We start from the raw sequence: 24,102 nt of genomic DNA, 5'->3' as shown, positions 1-24,102 counted from the left end.
TAAAGTGAATTTGCTTTAAGTTTACTTCTGAAACAATGATTTGGCTGAGCCCTATTTATCTCCACAAGGTGCATGAGGTAATGACTTTTCTTTTTAAAGCATTGGTAATGAATTCTTTCTCCTTTGTGACTGATTTGAAAAGTGCTTTTCCTAAATAATAGTGTGGGTTTTGTTCCTTTTTGTAATATAATTTACAAAAAACCTTTTTCTTTCAGGCTGCAAAAATTACCAAAGTATATCCTTTTAGAAAATGTTAAAGGATTTGAAGTGTCTTCCACCAGGTAAAGCATATGTTTCATTTGATTGCATTTCAGACTCAGTTGATCTTGCAGCAGAAGATACTGAAATGGCAGCCTCAGAAACGGGTACACGCAGATATCGAAATAGAACATTTATGTAGATAGAAAATAGGGCCACAGTTCTAACCTTGGCTAACTTTTAGTAAAAAATTTTAAATTTTTTGTGATGTGCCTACTGATTTTTTCCATTTTCATTTTGGGCATACTTCATAAAATATTGTCCCAATCAATATGTTTCAAACAATATCATTAATTCCCTGTAACCAAACCCTACCTTCATATTGTGAGATCAAAACCATAATGCTTAATATTCAAGTAAGATGGACAGAGTAGCTAGAGGACCACCCTTGCAGTGGGGGATCATTTGGATTCATTTCTTGCCTCTGACACATCCTGACTGTGTGGAGAAGTCATTTAACATCTCAGTGTCCCAGATACCTCTCTAAAATGTTCAGTTGCAGATGAGTTGTCAGTATGTATCACTGAAGAAAATTTCCACATGAGAGAGCACCCCAACACCAAGGAAATCATTGATCTGCACCAAAAAAATAAATTCAGGCTACATGATGGAACCATTAAACTCTCCCTTTAGGTACAAAATTTAAACAGATAAAAATAATTAGGTACTCATGTCGTATAAATATAAAGAACAAAGTAATGATTACCTACCTTTGTGGAAAGCAGTTAAAATTCTAAATTTCATTCATTTTAGAGGCATTTTCCCACAAAACAAGTTTTTATCTTTCAGAATCCCATAGTATCTAAAGTAGTATAATAAATGAAGTAGACCCTTAGATAATGTTTGTTGATTTTATTAAATGATGACTAAGTTTTAGAGTAATAATTCACCTCTGCTACTTACTAGCAAAATGACCACTTAACTGATCTGAACCTCATTTCCCCATTAAAAATATTAGACTAGGGGGGCGGATCCAAGATGGCAGCTGGAAAGCAGGGACTTGTGTGAGCTCCCTGCCAGGTCCCTCCAAAAACCTATAAAAATGGCTCTGAACAAATTCTAGAGCTGCAGAACCCACAAAGTAGCAGAGGGAAGCAGAGCTCCAGCCTAGGACAGCCTGGATAGGTTGCTGGGTAAGGTCTATTGCCTGGAGCTGGGAGCACAGCCAAGCAGAGCCCAGCGTGGGCTGCACCCGGACCAATCAGACTGGGAGCTAGGCGAAACAGGCCCTAGCACCCTCAATCACAGAGCTGTGGCAGTTACCAGACTTCTCAACCCACAAACACTAAAGAAAACAGAGAAGGTTAGTGGAAAAAGCTGTAGGGGGACAGAGTAAAAGGAGTTCACAGTTTGACCACTGCCCCAGGGACAGCGGAGGAGGTGCAGCTACCAGCTGCACTTGCTTCCAGCCCCAGGCCCACCTGGTGGGAGGAATTAAGTGGCGGATCAGAGTGGGAGTGCAGAGCTGCTTAAGATCTGAGTCAGGTCCAGGTTGGTGGTTCTTGGGGGAGGAGGAGTGCTGGGGTGACAGAGCTGGCTGTACAGAAATAGTTCTGAAAACAACAGTGCAGCCCCTCAAGCTTGGGACAAAGTACTCTCTACTCTACAAGCAGTCATACCCCCACGAAAAACTCAAGGGTCAAGTAGTTGGTTGGGAACATGGCCAGGCAGCGAAAACAGACTGAGATTCAGAATCAGACTTTGAAATCATTCTTTGGTGACAAAGAAGACCAAAGCATATTCAAAGAGCCTACATCAAAAGCCTCAAGAAAAACATGAACTGGTCTCAGGCCATGGAAGAGCTCAAAAAGGATTGGGAAAAGCAAGTTAGAGAAATAGAGGAAAAATTGGGAAGAGAAATGAGAATGATGCAAGAAAACCATGAAAAGCAAGTCAATGACTTGCTAAAGGAGACCCAAAAAAATACTGAAGAAAATAACACCTTAAAAAATAGACTAACTCAAATGGCAAAAGAGCTCCAAAAAGCCAATGAGAAGAAGAATGCCTTGAAAGGCAGAATTAGCCAGGTGGAAAAGGATGTCCAAAGGACCACTGAAGAAAATACTACCTTAAAAATTAGATTGGAGCAAGTAGAAGCTAGTGACTTGATGAGAAATCAAGATATTATAAAACAGAACCAAAGGAAGGAAAAAGTGGAAGACAATGTCAAGTATCTCATTAGAAAAACCACTGACCTGGAAAATAGATCCAGGAGAGATCATTTAAAAATGATTGGACTACCTGAAAGCCATGATCAAAAAAAGAGCCTAGATATCATCTTTCAAGAAATTATCAAGGAGAACTGCCCTGATATTCTAGAGCCACAGGGCAAAATAGAAATTGAAAGAATCCACCAATCGCCTCCTCAAATAGATCCCAAAAAGAAATCTCCTAGGAATATTGTCGCCAAATTCCAGAGCTCCCAGATCAAGGAGAAAATACTGCGAGCAGCCAGAAAGAAACAATTTGAGTATTGTGGAAACATAATCAGAATAACCCAAGATCTAGCAGCTTCTACATTAAGAGATTGAAGGGCTTGGAATATGATATTCCAGAGGTCAGTGGAGCTAGGATTAAAACCAAGAATCACCTACCCAGCAAAACTGAGTATCATGCTCCAAGGCAAAATAGGACTTTCAATAAAATAGAGGACTTTCAAGCTTTCTCAGTGAAAAGACCAGAGCTGAATAGAAAATTTGACTTTCAAACACAAGAATCAAGAGAAGCATGAAAAAGTAATCAAGAAAAAGAACAAGAAAAAGAAATTGCAAGGGACTTACTAAAGTTGAACTGTTTTGTTTACATTCCTACATGGAAAGATGATGTGTATGATTCATGAGACCTCAGTATTAGGGTAGCTGAAGGGAATATGTATATATATATATATATATATATATATATATGTGTGTGTGTGTGTGTGTGTGTATGTATACATATATATATATATGTGCGTGTATGTATGTATTTATGTATGTGTATGTATATATATATATATGTATATACAGAGAGAGAGAGAGAGAGAGAGAGGGCACAGGGTGAGTTGAAGATGAAGGGATGATATCTAAAAGAAATAAAATCAAATTAAGGGATGAGAGAGGAATATATTGAGAGAGGGAGAAAGGGAGAGATAGAATGGGGTAAATTATCTTTCATAAAAGTGGCAAGAAAAAGCGGTTCTGTAGGAAGAGAAGAGAAGGCAGGTGAGGGGGAATGAGTGAATCGTGCTCTCATCATGTTTGACCTTAGGAGGGAATACCACACATACTCAATTGTGTATCTTACCCCATAGGAAAGAAGAAAGAAGAAGACCAAAAAGGGGGGATGATAGAAGGGAGGGCAGATGGGGGAGGAGGTAATCAAAAACAAACACTTTTGAAAAGGGACAGAGTCAAGGGAGAAAATTGGATAAAGGGGGATAGGTTAGGAAGGAGCAAAATGTAGTTAGTCTTTCACAACATGAGTATTGTGGAAGGGTTTTACATAATGATACGCTTGTGGCCTATGTTGAATTGCTTGACTTCTTAGGTAGGGTGGGTGGGAAGGGAAGAGGGGAGAGAATTTGGAACTCAAAGTTTTAAAAACAGGTGTTCAAAAGAAAAAAAGGTTTTTGCATGCAACTAGAAAATTAGATACACAGGCAATGGGGCATAGAAATTTATCTTGCCCTACAAGAAAGGAAGGGAAAAGGGGATGGGAGGGGAGTGGGGTGACAGAAGGGAGGGCTGACTGGGGAACAGGGCAACCAGAATATATGCCGTCTTGGAGCGGGGGGGAGGGTAGAAATGGGGAGAAAATTTGTAATTCAAACTCTTGTGAAAATCAATGCTGAAAACTAAATATATTAAATAAATTAAATAAACCAAAAAAAAAATAGACTAACTCAAATCGCAAAAGAGCTCCAAAAAGCCAACGAGGAGAAGAATGCCTTGAAAGGCAGAATTAGCCAAATGGAAAAGGAGGTCCAAAAGACCACTGAAGAAAATACTACCTTAAAAATGAGATTGGAGCAAGTAGAAGCTAGTGACTCTATGAGAAATCAAGATATTATGAAACAGAACCGAAGGAATGAAAAAGTGAAGACAGTGTGAAATATCTCATTGGAAAAACCACTGACCTGGAAAACAGATCCAGGAGAGATCATTTAAAAATGATTGGACTACCTGAAAGCCATGATCAAAAACAGAGCCTAGATATCATCTTTCAAGAAATTATCAAGGAGAACTGCCTTGATATTCTAGAGTCAGAGGGTAAAATAGAAATTGAAAGGATCCACCTATCGCCTCCTGAAAAAGATCCCAAAAAGAAAACTCTTGGGAATATTGTAGCCAAATTCCAGAGCTCCCAGATCAAGGAGAAAATATTACAAGCAGCCAGAAAGAAACAATTTGAGTATTGTGGAAACACAATCAGGATAATACAAGATCTAGCAGCTTCTTCATTAAGGGATCAAAGGGCTTGGAATATAATATTCTGGAGCTAGGATTAAAACCAAGAATCACCTACCCAGCAAAACTGAGTATCATGCTCCAAGGCAAAATATTGTTTTTCAATAAAATGGAGGATTCAAGCTTTCTCAATATAAAGACCAGAGCTGAGTAGAAAATTTGACTTTCAAACACAAGAATCAAGAGAAGCATGAAAAGGTAAACAAGAAAAAGAAATTGAAGTGACTAATTAAAGTTGAACTGTTTTGTTTACATTCCTGCATAGAAAGAATATGTGTATAATTCACAAAACCTCAGTAGTAGGGTAGCTGAAGGGAATACACACACACACACACACACACACATACACACACACATATATATATACACACGTATATATGTATGTGTGTGTGTATACACACACACACACACACACACACACACATATAGACAGAGGGCACAGGGTGAGTTGAATATGACCGGGTGATATCTAAAAAAATAAAATCAAATTAAGGGATGAGAGAGGAGTATATTGAGAGAGGGAGAAAGGGAGAGAGAGAATGGGGTAAATTATCTTGCATAAAAGTGGCAAGAAAAGGCAGTTCTGTAGAAAGGGAAGAGGGGGCAGGTGAGGGGGAATGAGTGAATCTTGCTGTCATCAGATTTGACCTGAGGAGGGAATAACATATACACTCAATTGGCTATCTTACCCCACAGGAAAGAAGGAGGAAGGAGATAAAAAAGGGGATACAATAGAAGGGAGGGCAGAATGGGGAGGAGGCAATCAAAAGCAAACACTTTTACAGGGTCAAGAGAGAAAATTGGATAAATGGGGGATAGGATAGGAAGGAGCAAAATATAGTTAGTCTTTCACAACATGAGTATTGTGGAAGGGTTTTGCATAATGATACACATTGAATTTTGCTTGACTTCTTAGGTAGGGTGGGTGGGGAGGGAAGAGAGGAGAGAATTTGGATCTCAAAGTTTTAAAAGCAAATGTTCAAGAAAAAAGTTTTTGCATGCAACTAGGAAACAAGATAAACAGGCAATGGGGCATAGAAATCTGTCTTGACCTACAAGAAAGTAAGGGAAAAGGGGTTGGGGGATTGGGGTGATAGAAGGGAGGGTTGACTGGGGAATGGAGGAACCAGAATATGTGCTATCTTGGAGTGGGTGGTAGAAATGGGGAGAAAATTTGTAATTCAAACTCTTGTGAAAATTAATGCTGAAAACTAAAAATATTAAATAAATAAATAGTAATTTTAAAAAAATTGGACTGTATCAAGGGCTCTGGGGTCATGGTTAAATTTCAAGGGGCTCATGAACTTGGATAGGGAAATGTTATATTTTAATTTTCACTAACCTTTTGTGGTCTGTATCAATGAATGTCACCTTTAGAAACAGAAAACTATTTAATTAGAATTGGGATCATTTAGAGCTGTTTTTCGACCACTAGTTAGGGGAAAACAAACCCTATTGCAGTGCAGTTAGGGAGACCCAATTAGAATGCTTTGTTGTTATTCTCCTGGATTCTGGTTTCCCTTTTGACTTATGGTTGGAACGGTGTATCTCCAGTCCCTCCTTCCCTTTGGCAGCTCTCCTGCTTCTTTCTCTAGGAAGGAGGAATGAATTCCAACCCTCTTCAGTAAGTTATCTAACATAGGACTAAGCTAATGTTTTGCAATGATAGAACCCTTTGTCTAGAACAAAATTTTGCATAACCCTTGGAATAAACCCCTTGACATTATTTTTAAAAAAATACTGTTGATGATACCAGATAACATAAGGCTGATAACATACTTACATCGTCAGATTAAATTTATTCATAATCTAAGAATGCTAAAACATACTTAATGAGAAGTGTGTAATTATTTGCCCCTAATACGTTTTGTGCCTGGAAATGAATGCTATTGGAGGTAATAGCTCATTTTAAAAGATGCTTCAAAACCATCTTCATTTTCTTCTTTACCTATGTAAGGTTGTATTTGGGAGCTGCTGCATATCATTTTTACTTTTCAAATTCAAGGTGATTTTCATTTATAAATTAGCTCTTGTTTTTAAGTGCATTAATTTTGCCAGAACCATGGAACTATTTTTTTTTGAAAAATTGGCATTCATCAACAAACAATGATTTAATTACTACTCGATGCCAAGTACTGTGCTAAATACTGAGGATGCAAAGAGTGAAAGAGCCTTATTCTCCAGGTGCTTACCTTCTATTTTGGGCATATCTAGGTATGTGCAAGACATAGATATTTTTTACTGGACCCATGATTTCATTAGGATGGGGAACTCTCAGTGAAGGGTTTCTTCTGGTACTCAAACCTTTTCAGATTTCTCACTTTTGTCTTATTACCCTTGATGGAGGCTGGTTAAAAAAAATTCCATATGAAAACCTCAGAACGTAAATGGATGCTACTTTACATATGCCATAATCACCTGTGCATCCTATGTTATTGCATTATTTTTGTGATTTAGCATAAACCAATAAGAAGTCAGCTTTTTGATCATTTGATTGATTATAGTCCATCTTCAGTGGTTTTCTAGACCACCTGAGCCCAGTGTACATTGCCGGCACAGAAGGCTAAGCAGGTGTGTTGGCTTTATAAACTCAGTTGTTATTACAGTGTTTTCCTTTGCTCGATGCCAGACATGGCTTCACAGCATTCAATGGCATGCAGTGCAGAGAAATTCTCATTACCAACCTTAATTATTCATATCCTTGAAGAACTAGTATGTTTATATTGCTATAATTTTATTATAGAATTATTCTCAGAGTACCTTTCTCTGATGCTTCATTGTAGCCTGGTGGTGACCTTGGGTTCTTGATGGTTCTTTCAGTGGTGGGTTAGCTCTGGCAAGTCCACCGAGCCTAGGAATGCTTTCATTTTGAGCTTAGTAACAGACTCTGTGTCTGTCATCTGAGAAACCAGCCTATATAGGTTCAGATGGCTTACAGTCAGCTTGGCCACAGGGCAATGACTTTTACACAGAAGCTCTTAAAGATCATTTATTGAGTCTTAGGGTTCAAATCTGTGTTGGTGGAGATTGTACCCACATTAGGGAAATCAAGGTTCACTGAATTATAGAAGTATTTTAGAGTTGAGCATAGCATTGGAAAAGGTCATAGTAGTGGACTGGCTCTGAGGTCATGGCAGAACATTCCTACTCAGATTATTTAACTTATTTTTAAAGAACTTTCATGGAGATACAATTTTTATTTTAAATAAAGTTCTGTGTTTAATATGAGGTCTACAAGTAAGTTTACAATTGCATAATGAAATTACTTTTTAAAACATTTTTTTCAGAGACCTTTTTGTGCAAACACTAGAAAGTTGTGGCTTTAAATACCAAGAATTTCTATTATCTCCAATGTCCGTAAGTAACGAATTATAAAGATCTGTGTATACTATAGCTTGAAGGCTATTATTCTAGGAATCTGATTTATTCAATAGAATTTCTGCTTTATAGACTGTTCTAGATACTACTTTACCTTTTGACCTTTTTAGAGTACATACATATAGTTTTGCTTATTTATATCTTTTCACATTCCTGTATATATTTTATGTATGCGTTTGTATACATTGCATGTATACACACATTTTTTAATGAGAAATGAGGTTTTTTTGTAGCTTATGTTCTGTTCATTCAGTCACAACCAAATAATTGTTTAAGTACCCAAAACATGCAAAACACGCGTAATATTTCTTTTTAATCCATCTGGGATATAGGAGGTATTGTTATTTGCTAAAAATGGTTTTAAAATATGGTTTAATTGTATGATTCCAAAAATAGTATTTTTCTATCAAATAGCATCGAAATCTGTCATATTTTAAAATAATTCAAAAATTTGTAAAGTTAATTATGTCAAATGATAATAATTATAATTTAGTGTTAGATCATGACCTTATAATCTAAATAACATAACACAAAATTTCCTACTTTTGGATTAAGGCAAATTTTTGATAGGCCACTGATTTCCACGCCCCCCCCCCCCCACAATGTGCCTTTACTATCTATTCTATCTTTTCCCTTGGTTCTTTACTTTTTGTCTTTCTGTCACATTACTCAGTTCCCTGTTATGGGAATGAAGGGAAGAGATACATTTAAAAGAATTAATTCCTGAAGCTAGTTATAAATTTTGAAAATAAGTGATGTTAAATCTCGAAAAGTATTTTAAAATGTCTTACTTCATATTTACAGTTTTATTGAATAAAATTGGTTAATAAATGAAAAGCCAAAAATTGGCATAAGGAGCAGACAGTTTATAGCTGAAAGTTACTATAGCGATAATTTAGTCCAAATGTATTTGAATTTCATTTACTCAAACTGGAAAAATCTCAGTATTTGAGTATGACTTTACTTAGCTAGGCAACTCTAAGACTAAGTTGCAGAAAAGAAGCCTGCATTAGGAAAGGAAATGTCAGGCTCTTTGAGAGTTCTCTGTGATAATGAAACCATGGGTCCAGTCCCTGCCCTGATCCATAGTTACATATTTTCCTGATATTTACCTGTACAATCTACAATGAAAATGGCCCTCTGGTAGAATATTTTTGGGAGCAATTCTTATCTGCACCAATTGAATATAAGAGCATGAATTTAGAAGAACTGAAAAATTACTTCTGCAAACCAACAGCTACATTTACTACTACAAGAAGGAAAATGCATGCTTAGAAGACTTTACAAAACTAATTAATTATAGTCATTCTGATGCAGCTTTTTAATTGAAATTGAAATTTGATTTTACGTAATTAACTGATATGTTTTGTTTGTAGCTTGGTATTCCAAATTCCAGACTACGTTACTTTCTTATTGCAAAACTTCAGTCAGAACCATTACCTTTTCAAGTTCCTGGTCAGGTATCACTTTCTGTTTTTTTCTTGTTCATTTATTTTTCAAGTATCCTGTGTTTAGTCAAATTAGTTATATGGACACTCCTGACCTTCTTTCTTTTCTTCATACCAGTTAAGTCTTAACATGGTTATACTTTCCATTATTTTCTGCTATGTCTTAGCTGGTTAACTCCGATGATTAAACCATGCTAACAATGAGCATGAGACTAGTTAGGGCCTGTGGCTTATAGTTCACTAATACAACCTTTGATCACAGTGGTTCTCAGGTGAGAGATAAGATGGCAGAATTGGGTCTGTGAAAATTTAAGCCTCTACCACTAAGGAGAATTCAAAATATATGTCCAGTAGAACAATCTCATTTCATATGTGCAAGGCAGCCTTTTTATTCCATATGTCACAATAGTACATAAATTGTCAAGTATAGGGATATGGGGTCAGCTCTGTGAGTAAAACATAGAAAAATATCCCAGCCAAAGCATTTTTTCATTCTTTATTGGAAATATTAAGTTGTGTTAGAAGAGCACTTGTATTTTCTTTTACAAATGAACCTTTATAAGATGATCCAGATTTTGCAGAAATAATTGAGCTCTTTGGAAGTAGTTACAAGTCCTAAGGGAGCTACATGCAGTAAATACCCCCTGGGTGTAAAAAGGACTTTTCTCCTTTCCATGACTGTTTTTCCTTTTGTGCATGGAAGTGAGCCAGTTCTTTTTTAATGAAACTTTTGATCCAAAACCCATTTTCAATAAATTGCTGCTGTGCCAAGTAACTGCTGCTAGACCTTGCTGGACAGCTTCTCCTATGTCCTGAGGGAGGGCACAATATTCTTATATCTTACATTGTCTGACTATATATAAAATTGGATTATAGATTGTTTCTTGAGCCATGTGATATGTCTTTTGAAATACTGAAAAAGTGACAAAACATTACAGCTTATCATTTTTAAGGCAAACCTTGAAATGACCAGAGTAATTAAGCTATAAATTCATTGGGTAGCAGTCATGGATTTGTCTTTTATTTTTTAAAACATTTGCATCTTTTTATTTCATATCAGGTATTAGTCGAATTTCCTACAGTTGAATCTGCAAATTCACAAAGGCACACAATTACCATAGATGTGAGGAAAAACAGTGAAGAGAGGAAAATGGAACCTAACCCTCACTGTGACGGCAATACACAGTGTTCTGGAAAAGAGACATTCCTTTTCAAACTGGAAACTGCAGAAGAAATAGAGAGAAAACTTCAACAGGACAGTGATCTCTCTGTTCAGATGTTAAAAGATTTTCTTGAGATTGACGATGATATGAGTCAGTACTTTTTGCCACCAAAGGCCTTGTTACGCTATGCTCTTCTATTAGACATTGTTCAGCCCACTTGTAGGCGATCGACATGCTTTACAAAAGGGTAAGCTTCAGAAAGACTCTATTGATGGTCAAAAATATCTTGGTCTTATTCGCCATAGCTTTTTTGATTACCCTTCAAACAAGTGTTATGTTTTGGAAATTGTTTCTGTTAGAATTAATTTTCTCTAATTGCTTGCTTTTTGGTCCAATAGAACATGAGTGAAGATTTCTTTTGGCAGAACATTATGTGCACAACCCACAAAAGTGCTTATAAAGGACAATGCCATTTGTTTGGTGACCTTCAGAGGATCTTAATTACTCGTGGCAGAAATGAGATTTCTATACATGGTTGGATGGCTGAATTCCTTAACTCCCTTCTTTTCATTGTGCCTTAAAGTTACAAAGAATTATATCTGTCAGATCCATGCACCATTAAAATGGAACCTTCCCAATCATATTATTTTTAATAAATATGTTGTGGAGATAGAATTGAGAGGACTTGTATGTAGTTGTATATGGGACTGAGGGTAGGGGGAAAGAGTCAGAGATCTCTGAGAATGGTGGCATTAGGTGCTATAGCTAACACACTTAATGTGTTGTGGTCAGAGATTCATTCTATGCCAGTATTTATATAGCAGGGGCACAGTTTGGCAGTAAACTTTATGACCTAGATACTTTGTAATGGGCTAAAAGCAGGAGTGTGCTCAAAATAGCTCACACAGGCTTACAATAGCTAATTGTTAAATTTTCATTGTGAGCATTTACACTTCAACAATCTGCAAATACTAAAAATTAGGGCTTGATTTATAGTTCTGTTGATTATTTAGATTTGAGAAAGTGATGGAGAAAATGTTAATAAAGCGGATTAAACTTAAAAGCATGTCATGTGTACACACACACACATCCCTTCCCAAGAGCTGGTTGTTAAGCATTTACTACCACACTCCTGGCTAATAAACCCTACTCCTATATGTTGTTTCTCTCAAGTGAAATGTAGACTTCTTGAGAGCACAAGTTATCTTCTGTCTATAGAGCGTTTATCCCAATGTTTGTACACAGTAAGTGCCTAATGAATGCTTTTTCCATTCATTTATCATGAAATAAGTGTTATGAAGAGGAGAGCAATTTTCTTTTAACAAGTCATTTTTTGTTTCAATAAGACTTATATTGACTGTTGTTATTTGGCCAACTCTTAATGAATGTTATGGAATATGGTAGGATATGTGGATGTTTTAAAATGAAATAGGAGTATTTAAAACAGCTCTGAAAGTACTTTAGTATTGAGAAAGTTTGAATGGAAGGGCTTCATGCATTTTTCACTTGTAATTTAATTTGGACATGGGGTCATCTAGATGGTGCAGCAGATGGAGCACTGGGCCTGCAGTCAGAAAGACCTGAGTTCAGATCTGGCTTCAGACACTTACTAGTTGTTGAGCAAGTCACTTAACCCCCTTTTTGCCTCAGTTCCTCATCTGTGATATGGGGACACACTGAAGAAGGAAACGGCAAACCAAGAGTCAGAATACAACTGAATAACTGAACAACCATGTTTTGTTTTGTTTTTTTTTAGTTTTGAGATTATTTTATGCACTCATAGATAGAAATTTAGCATCCATCAGTTCTGAACTGAGTAGTTTGCATCCACACATGTCTCAAGTAATTTTCATTTTTTAGCTATGGAAGCTATATAGAAGGGACTGGATCTGTCTTGCAAACTGCTGAGGATGTACAGGTAATTTACACATTTTCAAATCTAATTAAAATCTTTAAACACACTAAATCATAAAGTTCCTAAAATTGTCTTCCCTTCTTTTAGAGTTATTTATCTGAATAGTATTTGGCATTAATTTTACATGTCCCGGAATAATCTTGAGAAACATCATGATATATCAGTGAAAGGACTTGTCTTGGAGTCAGGAAAACACAAAGCCCAGCCTCTGACATTTACTGACTGTCTGACCCTCAGCAGCACCTCTCCTCCTAACCCTAAATGTTCTCGCACTCAGTTACTCATGAGTTCCTAATGTTTGTCGGGGGAGATTGTTCCCTACACCAATAAAATTATCTTTCTGGATGGGAAAAATCCTCTCTTACATCTTCAAAATATTAATTACTATAGAACTATAGAACATTTTAAATTTAGCATTGTTGGGTTTAAGAATGTACCTACAGTTATTTTTATGATTTCATGCAATTCCTTTTATTCTCCCAATATTGTCTCCATTAGTGAATACTCTGCCAGCACCTCCTGCTTCTACTGATTTTATGCAGGAGCCCCACATATACCTTTGGGTCTGTGTTATCAGGACTACTTTCTAGTGAAGTCCACCTTTTAACAAGATTCCTTTGGGACTTCAGCCTTAAATTTCAGTGAATGGAATTGAAATTGGACCTATCATATACAGAATTCACTATAATAGCAAGGTTTCAATGTGTTCTTCTCTGCCCCGTTAAAACATTTCTATTAACATAAATTTACCCTCACTAAAAATGTCATCAGAGTCAACTAAATTTCTAGATCTGATGAGTGAAGTTTATTTAATGCAGTTTGTCACTTGAAGAGGCTGTCATTAGTTGGTGAAGTGGGCGATAGACAACACAAGCTACCATATCCCTCCTCGTAGCTTTGTGAGACTGATGGAGGCTGCTGATGTTTTCCCTGGCATGGTCCACGACTCTTTTCCTATAGTTCTTTTATCTTGTGGTTGGCAATTGTTTACAGTTTTGTGGTCGAGTGTTTGAGTAAGAGAATAGCTGATAATTACAGTAGAAAAATGTCCTGGCTTCTTCAGCACTATGATTTATTTCTTTTTTAGTTTCTGCTGACATTAATGTGTTTATGACTCAGTTTAGGGTACTAAGCCATTTTGCTCAATGTGGGACACTTTGTAACCTTATTGATAATAGAAGACATGTCTGTATTCTTCTGCAGTATCACATGGCAACTTTTCTTAAAAGCAGTTACGTAAAACTTTGCTATCTGATGTGTTTACAGATTGAAAATGTCTACATGTCTCTTGAAACATTGTCAGAAGAAGAGAAGCTTATGAAGTTATCAATGCTTAAATTGCGATATTTTACCCCTAGAGAAATAGCAAATCTTCATGGATTTCCTCCAGAGTTTGGTAAGTAAAATTCAGGTAATCTTTGAATTAAATAGTTTAAGTTATCCATCTCTAATACAAGAATTGCTTCAGCCTCCCCTTAGTTCCCCCCAAACTGTGAGGGGGGGGTTGGGGCGGGGGGAGGATAGAAATTCGCATTTATGACTTTTATAGACAAAATCTCTCTTCTCAATTTTGCTTTTGGATTTTAGTTGGGGAAATATTGTTACTTGCACAAAAAGGAATAGGTCCTTTTGATAGCTGTAAGATTTAGAAATATATACTTCAGTCATTTAAATCACATTTTAAAAGCATATTTCATTTATATATATATATACACATATATACATACATGCACATGCACACACACACATAAATACACACACGCACATATACACACATGCATATGTATATATGGCTTCTACCAAAGACCCGCTTTAGGGCCTCCTTCTGCTGTGAAGGTGACCCTGGGTTCTCAAAGGTGGAGGTTTTTATCAAATTAGAAAAGCTTAAGAATGATAAGCTTAGCAAGGAACAGTGTGGCTCTTGTTTGATAATTAGTTTGAGAGAAGCCCATCATCCCATTGGCTTCATTGTGATGAATTTATGGGCACAGAAACTCCCAAAGACTATCCACCATTGCAGAGGGGCTGTGATTTGCCTTGGTGGAAGGAGTACCCCTACCAACAAAATTGTGTGTCACTGAAATTTTGATATATTTGTATGCTAAGAGGAGCTATAAAGTGACTGATCAGCACTGTTACTATTTTTCTACTTACACCTTTCCCTATTGACCACTAATCAGAATTTGATGTGTGTTTTGAATTATTTTTTCAGTTGTGGTGATGGATTCACACAAATCCTATCATACTGTTTGTCTTGGTTCTCCTTGTGATCAGTGAATATATTCCTGAAATATCTGTCCCACATTATGGGGTAAAGTCCCTTATTGGAAGTTAGAGTGGAGCTAGCCAGACAGTATGCGATGGGACCCAAGGTTGTGTTCTTGTTAATACTATGCTGTCTGAACTAACCGATGATCACCAATGAAGTGTTCGCTTTATTTTATTATTGCTTTTAAAATTTTAGTTGTTATTTATGTCCAATGTTATGTGTCTGTTTTAACTATAACAAAAGATTATCTTTGGGGATGATTAAAGTAGTCATGTTTATAAACCTAGAATTACTTTGAATTAAATTATAATTGAGATGAGGTGAGTTCTTTATTTCCTAATTTGTATTTTTTGAAAAAACAGATTCATGATCAGGTTGAGTGATGATGCTACAAAATTATAGTAGTTACAGAGTATAATACTTCATCACACTGTACTTTCTCTAAGTTATTTTATTTTCAGTAATAGCCCCTGAATTGTTACCTAGCCACTTTTCTATGACCAGGTCTGACTTGATACTTGAATACTATCTTGCTATTCTTGATGTTCTTTAATTTAGTTGATATACTGCCATTAGTTTATATACTGCCTTTCATTGTGTGGCTGCTATACTAATGTATGTCCAAAGTGTAATCCTAATATTACATTAAACTGTGGAGTAATTGTTGGTCTATAGTCCCTATGTAAAGAGGACATGTCGCAGGATAACATTTAAGATTGAAATTTGGACTTTCTTGTTCTGCAGTGAAAACAAGACTTTGAGTGTATGCAGATAGGATTTATGGAGCATTTTGTTAAAAAAAAAAGTTACAAAATATGGATAAGGTAAAGAGGTAGCAACTTGTGGAGGCAGAACAGGAGAAACATTTGTGAACTAATGGCAGCTGGAGGGTCAGTGCGCTATCAGTAACGATCAAGCCAGTACTTTTCTCCTGTTTCATCTGTAGGCATTACATGAATCGCATGTTCAGAGATCTCATTTGTTGAGTTTCATTAAGTCATTTGTGTAATTTTGCATTTGTGTCTGAAATTCAGTCTTACAAATATTTGTCCTCTGATCTTTCTCTCTTTTTCTCTTCCCCCCCGCTTTCATTCCTCCCCCTCCTCTCTCTTTGTTTCTATTTGTCTCTGTCTCTCTGGCTCTATCTCTAGGATTTCCTGAGAAGATAACAGTGAAACAATGTTACCGCCTACTTGGGAATAGTCTTAATGTACATGTAGTGTCCAAACTCATCAAAATCTTGCTTGGGTAATGGTGACATACTTTCAGATGATGGTAATGATGTTCCCTCATGTTCAGAAGAGAATGATGAAATTTTTATTTTAAAAATTATTTTGAACAGATTCAACCACACGGTTAAATTTCTTTTAGAAAGAATTTGAAATTTTAAGTTATTTAATGGTCATTGTAAAAAATGTTATCAATTCAATTTAGAAAACATTTATTTAAGCACTTACTATAATCAGAATTCTTGGCTAGATATTGGATTTCATTTTCCTTTAAACTTCTCATTACTATCTACTCTATTTTATAAAATAAAAGTCATTGTTACTCATACTGAGTGTGAAGAATATATGCTAAATCTAAATATGTAAATGAAAAATATATTCTAAAAATATGTCCCTTGAATAAATGAATTAAGATACAGGTATCATATAGTGACCGTCACACATTTAGGACCATTGATCTATTCTAAATAAAAAGACTTCTGTTCTTTTGATGAATTTTTTTGATGAATTTTTTTGATGAATAGTTCATCAGGTTATGTGGGAAGATCTTTTTAAAATGTGTTTAACAATGTAATTGATAAATTACTTATTTTTGTATGCTAAATAAAGATTAGTTGTTTTAATGTTTATCTTGGTTTTCATTTTGTTTCTTGAGGTATTGATTTTATTTCTTGAAAACATAACACCAAATGTGTCTTTCACAGCCTGGTTTCTTTTCAGCTGCTTGTAATCTGATTTCTCTCTGAAACTGTTCTTTCAAAATTTACCAGTGAAGAATCATCGTGCACTGGAACAAACGCTGGATTTGGAGTCAAAAGACTTGAGGACAACCCCGGCTTCTATTACTTAATACTAGGGTATCTTCTCCCATTCTCTTTATCTCGAAACCTCTTGAACATCGTCTTCCACTCTTTCTTCCTTTCCCCTAGTCTCTGACAAAGAAGTGGCCCTCTTCTTTGACAAGACCAAGCTGTCTACATGTGCACTTGCTTCCATCCCCTCAGTAGTTAAATAAATGTTAGGCTAGATAATCTCCAAGACCCCTATCAGTATTAAAACCCATGATCTGATTATGAGATGCGTTAACTTATTTTTTTTAGTCTTCGTCTACTTTAACATCTTTGCAGCTTTTTCTTATTATTGACCACTTCCTTCTATTAGCTGGTCTCTCTTCTCTTGGTTTTAAGACGTAACATAGTCTTAGTTCTCTTATTTCCCTAGCTATTCTTTTTTCTCCTTTGATGTCTACTCATCCTCTTCCCATTCTCTGTTCCTTAGAATGGATATTCTCTAATGTCCTGTCCATGCCCCTCTTCTGTACATACTTTTCTTTAGCCATCTTACTCATGTCCAGTGTCAACTATCACCATAATTCATGTGATTCCCAGATCTACATCTAGCCCTCCTCTTTCCTGAGCTCTAAACTGTTTACCAGATCTCTATCTAAATCCTGTCCCTAATTGGTCATCCCACTAGTTAACATATCCAAAGCCAAAGTTTTCATTCCTCCAAAACTTGCCCTCTCCTTTTAATTTTATGATTTTTATCTGTAGCACTTCCATTTGGTCTCCAGTTATAAAACTTTAGTTTTATCTTTGACTTTTTCTCACTCACCTTTTTTATCCAAGACCTGTCAATTCTATATCTGTGACATCTTACATCCATTCCTATCTCTCTATGCCCACTGTAATTCTCCTTTCTTCTGGGCGATTGCATTACCATCTAACTTGCCCTCTGACCTCCAAACCATTCTTCAGATTATGTCCAAACTCTTCTTATACATACAGGTTATTTGCTCAAAACCTTTGCCGGTTTCCACTTGCCTAACAGAGTTCAGGAACTTTTGCCTGTCATTCAAGGCCTGCCACAGTCCGTCATTCCTTGCCATTGTTCCAGCCTGACCTCCCATTCCTTCCCACCTCACGTTGCTACACATGACTCGAACATGCTTTATGCTTGAACAAACGATATTATTTACCACCTTCACTATACTCCCTGAGCCATTACCTTTTTGGTTTTTTTCCCTGAAATATCCTACATCTCTCACCATCCACTTTTTGAATTCCTACCCATTCTCCCATTCTTTAAAGCCCAACTCAAATGCCACCTCCTGTAGGAAGCCTTCATTATTCCCAGGGGGGAACAAAAAGAGAGATCACTTGTCAAGAGTGCACTCTTGTCCTCTTCTCACTTAAAATTCAGTCACCTAGCATTTATTACGTACCTACTATGTGCCAGTCACTGTGTTCTCTGATATCTTACCCCGCTGTCTCTTTCATTCCAGACTGATGATGAAAGTGCCTTTCTTCTTGCTTAGACCAACCCCTCAACTTAGGCCCTTGATTCCCTTTCCTCTTCTTCTATAGTCATATAGTCATAGTTGTGAGGGTAGAAAAAGGAAAAAAAAAACAAGCAGATACCAGAAGCCTGAACTCTCCAGATTTTGTCTCTTATGCTCTAGCCTTATTTCATGGTATTCCATTTCCTGCCTTCTTCATTCCAAATGAACTGAAATACTAGCAGTTCCCAAGTCTCCTTGCCTTTTCTTGACCCTTCCTGCCTCTTGTGTGGTGACAGATGTCTGAACTCTACATTCTCTGCATTTCTACCTATTTAAATCAAAGCCAAGCTTAGGTCCCATTTCTTCCTAGTGGACTCTTGTCATCCACATCAGAAAGATTCGTTTGTCAAGTAATCATGCATTTCTCATATTGGCCTCTACTACTTAATTCTTGTCATAACTCTTTCTCTCTGAGGGCTCAAGGACTTTTGGTTTCATTGGTATTAGAAACTGCCAGGTGAGAAAACTCCCTCTACTAATACTGGCCACTATCTTTGCAATTTATATTCTTTGAGAATTGTTGCAACTAGCCCAGGGTCATAATTCAGTATGTATCAGAAGCAGGACTTGAACCCAGGTCTTCTGACCCTGAGGCTAGCTTTCTATCCCCTCCACTACATTGGGTCTCTGAGGGCAAAGATGATATATATTATTGTGGAGGGTGGGGCCACTAGGATCCAGGCCACCATCTTATCTCCCTGTATTCAGTCTTGCTAAGACCAGAGTTCACACCCTTCATCATTACTCCTTCACTCTGGTAGTATACACAACAAAGTGCCTTACTCCAAGCCAATTGACTCCTTACTTACCCTACTTTTTCCTCCTCCTGTTCACACACCAACTCAGTCACTGTGACTACAAAAACTAACTCTCATTTTACACTCCTTTGTGTACCCTTCTTGGTGCCTTGAATGCCAAAGCACTCAATAAATGTTATTTGATTTGATTAAAAAAACCATTTAATACCACCCCTATCCCTAAATACATATTATTATTTGCAGCAAAGGTCAAGTTGATATAACCTTTCTTAGTTTATCATAATATAAATTTTCTTTTGAAATTTTAATCTGGAATATGCTAGAATTCCTATAGCCATGACTAATCCTTCTTAGATCAATTGCTTTAAAATATTTTGACTTACAGCTAAATTCTTCCCTCCCTGTTTAAAGTTACTTCTTGTCTTGGGTTATCATTTGTTTTTGCCATCAAAATGTTTTCTTCAGTGCCCCTCTTTCCTCCCTATCTAGGACCTAATTTGTTCATTAGGAAAATGGCACGGTGTTCACCAGACACATAAAATCTAGAAATATATATATTCATAACCAGACTAACTCACTTGGCTAACATTTTTTAAACAGGAAGATTGGCTTCAGCAGACTGCAACATAGCCAGTATGTCATTCACACCAAAACAATTTTCAGTTGTCATTTGGCCCAGCCATCCAGTTCAAGAAAGAGCTTTCAACTAAATTTTGTACATAAAAGTAAGCATGAAAATTCTTGTGAAATAATCACTAATATAGGCTGCAATTTGGAAACATTTCTAAAACAAATGCCAAGTTAACACAATAATTGCTCATTTTATGGCTCCCTACTTTCAATGCTGTCAGATTAAGGCTAGAAACAGGAGAGTCAGATTGGAAAATACAAGGGCTACACTTGGCAGCTTTTTTTTTTGTGAGATAGAAGGTACACCAGATCAAAGTCCTCATTCATGGACCTTGAAAGGAGTCATTTATCACTATGCCCATCTTAACTGGATCTCTGTCTCCTGTGCTCTGAAGGGCGGTCACAAAAAGCCACATTTACTTGATTTTAGTAAATTCAAGTATTTGTTTTTATTAATCTCCCTTCGGAGAAGTCTTGGACCTTCACCCTTAGGTATAATTGTCCAGATAGATATGAATGATGTCTTGTTCTTCCTGTAATCTGTATAATATAGAGATCGGAAACTAAATGAGAATAGACAGTATCATGGAGTGAATATTACCACAGTTATTTTGGAATTCTATGACAGAATCTTTGAGATTACTCAAGGGAATGGTATCCATAATCTACTGGTAAACAAGCAAAAAACTGCAAAGGAATAAAGCTCTTATGGTATCATGAAATAATGACTGAAATGGAGTACGAGTAGTTTCATGTCTAATTTGTCTTTCTCCTCTTCCGAACAAGACCTTAACCCTGTTCAACAATATATAATAATAATAATAGCATACATATAGTGATTTGTTTTGCAAAACACGATATATACTATCTCATTTGATCCTCACAACAACGCTGAGGCATAGGTGTTAACAACTATTAGCCCTGTCTTCCAAATAAGGAAGCTGAAGCAGATGGATTTAAGTGACATAGGTAGTGTCTGAGCAGGATTCGAACTGAGGTCTTCCTCCGAGTCCAGTACTCTGTCCATGGTGCTACCCAGTCATCTTTATCACATCTAGTGTTGTATGAACAAATCTTTGAATCACGGTTCTTTCTTTGAAGTCGGTCTTCAAACCAACCAGGCAATCAACAAGCATTTTAAAAAAATAATATTTTTTTCTCCAATTACATATAAAACAATTTTTAAACATTTTTTTGAGTTCCAAGTTCTCTCCTTCCCTCTTTCCTTTTCCCCTTCCCTCAATAAACATTTCTTAAGAAACTATTTTGTGCCAGCTCTTAGCTAGGAGGTGAAATACAAATTCTCTCCTCTCAAGGATCTTACATTTTATCTGGGGAGAAAACGTGGACATATCCTAAGTATCTACAAGATATATGCAAAATAAATATAAAGCAATGGGGAGCATGGCAAGGACTATCATGAGAGTAAGTTTCTTGTAGAAGGTGGCAAAAAACCAAAACAATTCCACGCCACCAGTAACTCATAGAAAGCAGATTGAATCTGAAGTAAACAAAACTAGCTCAGCACACAGCTTCCTTCCATTTTCACCCAACTGAACATAAATCATGTCCACCCGGCAATGGAGAGGGCTCATTTTTCTGTACTCTTTCCTTGACTCAATGGGGAGTTCTCAGATTGCTTCAGGCGTCCAGTCTTCTCCTGTTCTTGCCACTCCCTCTGCTGTCAAATCAGGAAAGATTTGTGATCACTCTCTTAAACTCAATTACATTTTGACTCTCATTCATACCAAAGTGTTCCCTCAACTGGGGAATAAAACTCCAGCTCTGAAGTCAGGAAGACCTGTGTTCAAATACAACCTCAGACACTTCCTTAGCTGTGTGACCCTAGGCAAGCCACTTAACCTGTCTGCCTCAGTTAACTCATCTAGAAAACGGGGGTAATTCCACTTACCTCTCAGGTTGTTGTGAGGACCAAATGAGACTATATAAATATTATCTATTATTATTATTATTTTATATTCATTTTTATTATTCTCTCTTGGCTGTTTCTGACTCTCCAGACTTTTCCAACTCTATCTCAAGAGCCTTTCAAACCTGAAAAATGCCTCTTTTCAAAGAGCCTTCTCAACTAGGAAGATCCCTTTCCAATGATAGGTGAGTTCCTCTTCAGAACCACCATTTGAAGAAGTACCGTGCCAGCTGAGCTCTCTTCTTTCTCACCTTTCTACTGACTCTCTGGATTTTATTTTGCCCTCAAGGGGGCCAGGGAGTTACCACTCCCACCCCTCCACCCCCAGCTCCTTGTATGTAGTTGTCGTCCATAGAACGTAAGCTACTTGAGGGCATGGATTTTCTTTCTTTTTGCTTGTATTTGTATCTTATAGGTTAGTTCAGAGCGTGGCACATAGTAAGTGCTTAATAAATGTCCCATCTACAGGAATGAAAAGCATCAGCAATCAGCTGGGGAGATACGTAGGAGGAGAGGGGAAGATACATCTAGAAATTCTACATCTATCAGATGAATATATAAATATATGAAAATGTATGAAATATAGAAAAATAAAATACATGAAATATATGAAAATAAATCTAATGTGTAACTTTTAGGGTGATTGGGGGCTGGAGAGAGTAGAGATGCTGGACAGAAGGGTCAGTCCTTGACCCATGTCTTTAAAGACACTGTCTTCCCTGGGGCAGATCTAACTGTTGTTAACAGCGTGAAGGCCGCTTGAGCTCTACTCTCAGAAATGGCCAGGAATAGAAGAGATGCCTTTGCCAGCTTCCAGGACCTGAATCCTACATTATCCTTGCCCAGACCAATCAGTGGGCCCATGCCTTTTACAGTTTCCCTGCTCTCCCATGCTATAGGCCACCCTTCTCACTCTGAACATAGGTTGACCTCCCACCTCACCTACCACTTCTTCAAAAATTCTCAGCTACTTAATTTAGATTTTCAGGCTTCTTTGAAGTTAACTGTAGTTTGTGTTTAATGTTTATTGTTGTTAAAGCTTCCTTATCTAAACTCCTGGAAAGCATCCATATCTCTAATATAGTCATTCTCATTTCATAGTCCTGGCTCTTATCCCCTCATGCTTAGATTATAGAAATAGCACATTTACATAGTGCTTTAAGGTTGACAAAGCCCTTCAACATAAGTTATCTGCTAAAATCCTCACAATAACCCCATGAGGAAGGTGCTTAGATTATAATAAATAGATCCTAGTCAGTTTCCCCAGATGCAGTCTATTTCATTAGTCCATTCTAAACCCTGCTTTCTTTCCAATTCTCTGCTCAAGAAGAATTCCCCCCATTGCCTATAAAACCATCCTCAGTCTGATAGTCAAAATTCTCAATCAACTAATGCCACCTTAATAATCATTTATTACTTCTTAACAAAGTTCCCATGTCATCCAGATCAAGGTCCTTTCTGTAGCTTCTGCCCAGCCTGCATTGGGAATCTATCTCTGTGGTTTTTTTCATGTTGTTCTTTTTAACCTTGCTCTTATCCCTTTGCCCTCCCATGCCGAATCCTCCTCATTTCTTCTGTGATCAGATTGACACCACCCCCTGCCCGCCAAAATGTTTCCTGACTAGTCTCATACCACAATTATCCTTGCTGCTTTACTTTGAATTGCTTTGGAGATGTATACACAAGTATCTTTCCTTAAAAAATATATATATTATATATATACATATATATACTCACATATACATATATATCAGTGTCTATGTGTAGGTATGTAATATACATATGCATACATATCTATATACACACACTATACATACACATACTGCTTCCTTAAATATATTGTCAAACCCTTTGTTATATATTACCTTGCCAGAATTATATTCTGGTTTCATGTGTACATAAACATACACATGTGTGAATGTATATACACACATATATAACATATACACATATACGCACATATACATATACACATATGCATATGTATGTATGTATATATAAAACATGTATATATGTGTAGATAGATTATCTCTCCAATAACACTATAAATTCTTGGAGGCCTCCTGCTCTTTGCTAACCTCCTCAGGGCTTAATATACTACCATAGATTCTCAGTAGTGGAATAGAAGTTGGGAGAAAATAAGTGAATGGTTAGTGTGGCATGGTCTCAGAGTCAGAAAGACCTGGTGGATTCAAGTCTTATATCTGACATGTAGTAGCTTCATGACCCTGGGTAAGTCACGTAACTTCTTAGTGGCCCCTGACAACTTTTTTAAGACTCTTAAGTTGCAGAACAGGTACCAATCTGCAGTGGAGGAAAAGGGAGCTCTTTCATCAAG

At 36.8% G+C, this 24,102-nt stretch overlaps 1 protein-coding gene across 1 annotated transcript in view; it reads left to right on the top strand.

Annotated features, from left to right (window-relative positions):
- TRDMT1 (tRNA aspartic acid methyltransferase 1) overlaps nucleotides 1-16,733 on the top strand; it is a 63,599-nt gene extending 46,866 nt beyond the window's left edge. Inside the window, exons 5-11 of the mRNA XM_036760188.1 lie at nucleotides 216-281; nucleotides 7,991-8,060; nucleotides 9,458-9,541; nucleotides 10,590-10,939; nucleotides 12,553-12,610; nucleotides 13,874-14,003; nucleotides 16,028-16,733. Coding sequence (XP_036616083.1) covers nucleotides 216-281; nucleotides 7,991-8,060; nucleotides 9,458-9,541; nucleotides 10,590-10,939; nucleotides 12,553-12,610; nucleotides 13,874-14,003; nucleotides 16,028-16,128 — 859 coding nt within the window. The 3' untranslated portion in view covers nucleotides 16,129-16,733. The remainder of the gene's footprint in view (nucleotides 1-215; nucleotides 282-7,990; nucleotides 8,061-9,457; nucleotides 9,542-10,589; nucleotides 10,940-12,552; nucleotides 12,611-13,873; nucleotides 14,004-16,027) is intronic.
- Nucleotides 16,734-24,102: the final 7,369 nt, after the last annotated feature.

The sequence above is a fragment of the Trichosurus vulpecula genome, chromosome 5, assembly GCF_011100635.1.
Source record: "Trichosurus vulpecula isolate mTriVul1 chromosome 5, mTriVul1.pri, whole genome shotgun sequence".
NCBI classification, from domain to species: Eukaryota; Metazoa; Chordata; class Mammalia; order Diprotodontia; family Phalangeridae; genus Trichosurus; species Trichosurus vulpecula.
This window is presented reverse-complemented; position numbering and strand designations above follow the sequence as displayed.